Source organism: Melanostigma gelatinosum (assembly GCF_949748355.1).
Source record: "Melanostigma gelatinosum genome assembly, chromosome: 15".
Taxonomy (NCBI): domain Eukaryota; kingdom Metazoa; phylum Chordata; class Actinopteri; order Perciformes; family Zoarcidae; genus Melanostigma; species Melanostigma gelatinosum.
Window position 1 is genome coordinate 6,284,391 of NC_136648.1, and position 6,728 is coordinate 6,291,118.

A 6,728-nucleotide genomic window follows, 5' to 3' on the forward strand; every position below is an offset into this window, starting at 1 on the left:
AAGGCTTTCACAACAGTTATTTCAACTCTTACATGAATTACTCACACGGGGCTGCTCGGTGTGTTTAGGCATTCTGCACATTCCTCTACTTGTGGTCTGAACAGCTCACAAGTGACAAGATATGGTTTAGAGAAGATATAAGCTGGAGTAGTCTGATGAGATAGCAACCATGGGGTAAACTGTGAAATAGTTGTGCAATCGCTCACCATAGCCGATGGTTGTTGAGGTTCATTTTCTGCGCTACAATAGCAATTTACAACAGTAAAGTTATCAATGTTTATGTGAATGGTTCTGTTGAGTCACACTGGGGTGTTTTGTTGTTCTTTGTGGTTTTATTTCGATTTCTTCCAGCATTGTCTCAGGAAAGGCTGAAGAGGAAAGGCCATCAAGTTTGCTTTTTTAATATTAGTAAGTCATTACATGCAGACCTCTGCTGGCAGCTCGCTGGAGCACACTGCTTTTAAAGTGTTTGAGAGAGGAGTTGGTTTGATTGACAACATGACAATATACTGTATGCCTCCAAATCCCATCTCTTTTTGTGTGTGTGCACTGCATGCATTCAGCCATAAACATGCCAAATGTTCACCACTCCAGCATACATACAATTTATTCAGTGATTCCATCATAAAATCTCAACGTAGTCCTCGGGCCACACCCGTCTCTGGAACGTTTTGCTCCAGTAACACTCTTGTACACTAGATCCGGTTATGGAGTCTAGAACATGTAGTACAATTGCATCAGAGCAGACTTGGAACAACATGTGCACCAACAAATCCAGCTTGAGGGCTGGTTTCAGAAAATGTTCACGTCAGTTCAGGATTTCACTTTAAGAAGAAAACGTTTGAGCGTCGAGTATCAGATGAGAGGCAGTAGCTCCTTAGTGCATCAGTCGTCACTTATTAGCAGGGTATCACCAAACAGCTGGATTATTTGTCAATCTTTAAATTATTGTAATCTACCTTCTGACACTCTTTTGATTAAGTAAGGCCAAACAATAATATGGAGGCAAAACTGTTTTTTCAGTTTGTTTGTTTTCTACAAAAATGTAGCATCTTGGCTAAAAGAGGAGGAAAGATGATGGGATCCATTTTCCTTTTCCTATTTTGTTGGACTAATAAAATGCTTCATGTTCCACACATCACTCCGGTTTGTTTTGCTTCATAAAGAGCATTTTTACTGAAGATACTTTAAATTGGTTTCGCTGATAATAATTCAGTGCTTTCTCTTAACTTTTACTAATTTTGAATGTGAGACTTTTACAAGCAATGGAGCATTTTTTTACACTGTTGAAAGTGAATACGTCTCACGCCTCTGTCTTACACTGATAAAAGTAAACTGCTACCAAACGTAACTTGAAATGTAAAATGGCCCCTTTAGAAAATGCTGCTTTCATTAAGTATGCCTGCTAATAACAAAGTGTGCATGCAGAGTATCTTAAAAATGTATTATGTGCAGGACCAAAGAGGATATGTCAGCAATCCTTGGTAACAAATAGTTCTTATCTACATCCTGTTCCTGGGCAGCGAAGTACAGTACAGAAAGAACTGTTTTAGGTGTGTCTCGGTCAAAGATTTGACGTGATATAATATGGAAGACAAACCAGATATCTCTATCCATACATCCCTTTGCCCCAATGCTCTTACACATAAAATAATATGCAGTTATTGAGCTGGTGGAAATGTTACAAAGTAATGACGTCAATCACATGTATCTGAAGATTCAATTCCTTTTACTGAAGAAAATAATGTCACAATCTACACTGGCTGGCGCTGACAGTTATTCATGACGCAGTACTGAGCTCATTGTGGTTTCCAGTTCAATGGCAGTGCAAGATATCCATAGCAATGGTTTTGCGTTTTTTGCTCTGCCACTGTCACTGTTCAGCGACGTGCCAAGTTTGAGCCCATTGACCTGGTAAGAGTACAAGCTGGTACAGTTAATAATTAAAAGGTCATACATTTGTTTAAGGACAAAACTCTCTCCTTCATCTGCCTTTGATTCTGCATAAAAATAGTGATTCAGCCGCCCTGTGATGCAATGACAGAATGTGTCACAACTATAATAGTCTGTAAATCCTTCAGGTTTCATCATTTTTGTAGTTTCATAACACCAGTGGAAATGGTGTGTTTCGCTGACACAGTTAAATGAGTTTACCTTGATTTAAATCAGACATTTCATATCCCCCTAAAAAATTAAGCTTGTTAAACCATCACTAAGAGACTTGTTAAACAATCACTAAGAGACCCAAAGTAGTAGCAAAGTGAATTCCATGACAGATTTTGCAGCGGCCTGGCTGCTGTTTGTTTGTCACACCCCCTTGAGTTGGGGGCCAGGTGCAACAGGCAGCTCATTTCTCAAAGCTGATGTTTTACCCTGCTCCAAATTTCTTTCAAATAATTATTGAGCAAACATCCGTTCAGTTAATTAGTTGTAGTTGCTCCATCTACTAGAAAAGTTTTCCAAAACGTAATACTCAGCCCACTCCACAGAATGTTATGATTTAGTGACATGCTACATCTTCTAAAATTGTTTGTTTCGGCTGATACAATCTGTCTCCTTTAGTTGTCCTCTTTTGCTTGTTTTTAAAATTTAAGCTAGAAAAGAGGCTTGCATTTAATTTTTATTGACAATAAATACATTTTTTATTCTCAACTTTTATTTTATTTCTCTCTCTTCGTCTCAAAGTGTGTCTCAGAGTTGGCATGTGACAAATTTTGGGTGGTCTGTTGAGAAACGGATGAGATCTGAAATGACTCTTTGGGAGTTTCCTGGCAATCGCTCTCGCTCTCCCTTATGTTCTGTCAGTGATTCGTGTGAATAAGTCCTCGGGAGCGCACGACACAATTACGCAAAATTAAAAAATGAAGCACACAGAACATATTAAACTCATAATTCATCGGGATTTAAAGCAAAAATAATTTCCGGAAATTGTAAATGCTTGAATGAGTGGAAACTTTATCTTTGGATAAAGCTATTTCAGGACCCAGTTCTATTACTCACAAAAGTCCAAAGACCAGAGTGTGGCGTACAGGGAGGTAACTGGGAGAGGGCTGGAGGACAAGCAAAAGAGGAAGGAGGGTGAGGGAGCAGAGGGAGGGAAGAGGGAGCCCAGTCTTTTGGTTTTCTCATTAATTCAGTGTGGCCCTCTCGTTTTTTTTTTTAAAGCCCGCCCACTGACCATTATCAGCACAGGCCCTATATATGCAGGCTGCTGCTGTTGTTTGTGAGTGCACAGCCGTTACAGAGCTCGAACCCACAGCCGCCCTGCCACCACCATGAGAGAGCTCAAGAGCAAAGACTTCTGGAGGGCCGTTCTGGCCGAACTGGTCGGCATGACCCTTTTCATTTACCTGAGTATCTCCGCAGCTATTGGGAACAAGAACAACACCGGCCCAGACCAGGAGGTGAAGGTGTCGCTGACCTTTGGACTGGCCATCGCCACGCTGGCGCAGAGTTTAGGCCACATCAGTGGAGCCCACCTGAATCCTGCAGTTACCTTCGGGATGCTTGCCAGCTGCCAGATCAGCGTGTTCAAGGCGGTCATGTACATTGTGGCCCAGATGCTGGGTTCAGCTCTGGCCAGTGGCATTGTGTATGGGGCACGTCCAAATACCACTGACGCACTGGGGCTTAACTCTGTAAGTAAAGTTTGGTATTACTGCTGTTGACAGAACATGTGATACTGTGTGATTTTAAAATCAGGAGCTCTAAAACATCCCGCTCTCACCAAGAAATGTCATGCAGCAGTCTGCATTGAAAGCGCCTTTACGATCTAAAATGTACCTCCCAGTGAAATCCTAGACTACTCGATTTGGCACCGTTTGTGTTGTTCTTTGGACATTCTGTCATTGCTTATTATTGAATAGTGATGACACATGATTGAAGCACACCAAACTGCAAATTGCTGAAAGAATCTGCAATAAAAGTATGCAAAGTCAACCCTTTGACATTTATTCTCACTTGTTTTGGTAAATTAGTTGAGTTTTTTTTTTGCATGCTAGAATGCTTCACTTGTCTTTGACCTATCTGTAACACCAACTGTCTTCTTATCAAAAAACTTGTGTGTTTCAAGGCATGATATCACTGTGGAGAAACTGTACTGCCCCTATACATGGTGTACCACAGCTAAATAATTCTGAATCGAAATGATCAGGTTTGCCAGAAATGATAAAAAAAATAAACAATGTGCCACTTTGGAGCCTCTGCCAAATCAGGCTTGCGGGGCGACGCTAGCGTCTGCTAAATGACACAAACTGACAAACCCTTGTTGTTTTTGAATTCCTCTCTAACTCTTGCAGCTCAACGGTGTCACTCCCAGCCAAGGCGTAGGCATAGAGCTGCTGGCAACCTTCCAGCTGGTGCTGTGTGTCATTGCAGTCACTGATAAAAGGCGGCGTGATGTCACCGGCTCGGCACCCTTGGCCATTGGCCTCTCGGTCTGCCTGGGACACTTGGCAGCTGTAAGTTTCACCTTTTAAAACCGTCTCCAACGCAGTATAATAATTATCTGGGATTATGCACAGGGCGTTTGAGCAATGTAAACAAGCAACAGATACGATAGGGGCTCTTGGAGTGGAAGAGATTCATGCATTAGTTGCAGCTAATAACCCTCACCCCTGACTCCATTATACCACCAGACCATGTAGCTGAAGATATCCTCTTATGCTGTCTCTTCGTTGTTCATTACAGATCAGCTACACAGGCTGCGGCATCAATCCCGCTCGCTCCTTTGGCCCGGCTTTGATCCTGAGCGATTTCACAAACCACTGGGTAAGTCAGAGACGGAAGAACACAAGCTCTTTTACGCCTGCCTCGCATTTTTCTGCAAGGACATTACATGTCAAGCTTCAATAATTCAACTCCATAACAGACGGATTATTCTATTACCAGGGAATTCTCCCTCACGAGTTAATCAGTTATAGCGTTCCTATAGTTTCACAGTTAGCCCGGCAGACACATCGACAAAAGTAAACCTTTTGAACTTGAATCTTATGTGTATTATCTTCCTGTGATAGCGATGTGTCCGCACGTGACAGATTAACCAATGCCAATCCGGAGATTGATCCAGAGTTTTCCATTGCAGGTGTACTGGGTGGGGCCAATGTGTGGTGGTTTAGCAGCAGCTCTCATTTACGATTTCCTGCTGTTCCCCAAATTCGACGACTTCCCTGAGCGCATGAAGGTCCTGGTCAGCGGCCCAGTGGACGAATATGACGTCAACCGAGGCAACGACAACGCAACTGTGGAGATGACGTCGAAATAGTCCCAGACAGCCACAGCCACTTTCTTTGTACATGTTTATGCTTCTGTAAAAAAAAAAACTCTTGAATTTAGTGTATAGTGCTGTTTTGAAATGCCAATGAGGATTGTGGACACGGGTCAATTAATGTCTCTCTGACGTAGAATTCACTCCTTTGTTCGAGCCCCACACATAAGCTGCTCCGGCAAACACGTCGACGATGTGAGAGTCTTGACAGAACAGTGGGCTGAAATGTTTTCCCATATCAGTATTCTAATGATGAGCCATTTTATGTTTTTGTATACCCTTTGTGTCTATAGCACTTTTTTTTTCTTTTTCTGATGGATAATGTTTTATGTGTGCACTCTTGAAAAGTTTCTCCCTTTTTTAAGTAAATAAAACACTTGTTGTTAACAGCTGGTACTCCATGTGCTTTCTTGTTATATAGATACCAAATATGAACACATGTTTGGTATCTGATGTTGTAGATTGTTTCTTCTCAATGCAATCAGCTCCAAGCAATCAGGCATACAAACCATTATTGACTGCAGAATAAAGTATTTGTAAATGTAATAAGAGCACAGTATATTAGACTTGTTCGTGTGTTTTGCAGAATATTTCCACATGAAAATATACAGATTCATCCATTGCCAGATCAATCTTTTAGGCTCCAGGGCAAACATGTGCTGCCTTGAGGTTTGCCCGTAGTGCAGTCTTGGATTTGTATGATAACAAATCAGTGTACAGAGGTCTGCATTCCTGAAGCGCTTGAGCCAAATGATCGAATTCATTATTTATAGACCAACATGTTTCAGTTTCTGTGTTTCTCAATGTCGGGACAATTAAACAAAAGATAATGAGCAATGTTCTAGTCAGGTGATCTAAACGTGAGAGAGCAGAATTGTTCACCGGAAAGTCAGACAAATGTGTAGAGCTGAAGAAGTAACAAAACAAAGAAACGGTCAACCCACAAAAAAATGAAATATGGATCAGAACCTGCTATCACACCCAGGCTGATTATAGGTATTTAAATGATCATGGAAAGATTAGACAAGCACTAAATCTGAGTTATGAGCGTTATCTGGTGTCAAAGGTTGATTCAACGTGTGTGTGTTTACAAACAACAGAGTTCAGCCCGAGACTCGCTCTACCGTCTGCAGCTGAATTTGTAATTGTGAATACACCGGCAACTTATATGGTCAAATTACTGATCCATGCCTAATGAGCATAAATTGTTAATGAGAACTCTTGTCTGGTGACATTTTAAGTTGGGGAGGCACAGAAAAACGTAGTCCAGTCGGAATCATTGGCCTAAATGTTGGACCTGGATACTCGGCTATCGTTCCAATAACATTGTGTTTTCTTATACCGCCCAGCTGTTGCTGCTGATTGATGGATAGCCTCTCTAGCTCAACATCCCTCTTTTTGGTCATTTTTGGGTTTGAAGTCTTGGCTTTCAGAATAGGTCTTATCACCAAATTCAGGTGAC

At 41.5% G+C, this 6,728-nt stretch overlaps 1 protein-coding gene across 1 annotated transcript; it reads left to right on the forward strand.

The window, feature by feature from the left end:
- Window positions 1–3,201: 3,201 nt before the first annotated feature.
- LOC306789185 (aquaporin-1-like) lies at window positions 3,202–5,641 on the forward strand (the record flags this gene model as incomplete). The annotated part of the gene is given in 5 exon segments (XM_079285006.1): window positions 3,202–3,268; window positions 3,271–3,638; window positions 4,299–4,460; window positions 4,690–4,770; window positions 5,084–5,641. Coding segments are annotated over 5 exon segments (858 nt in total). The 3' UTR covers window positions 5,264–5,641.
- Window positions 5,642–6,728: the final 1,087 nt, after the last annotated feature.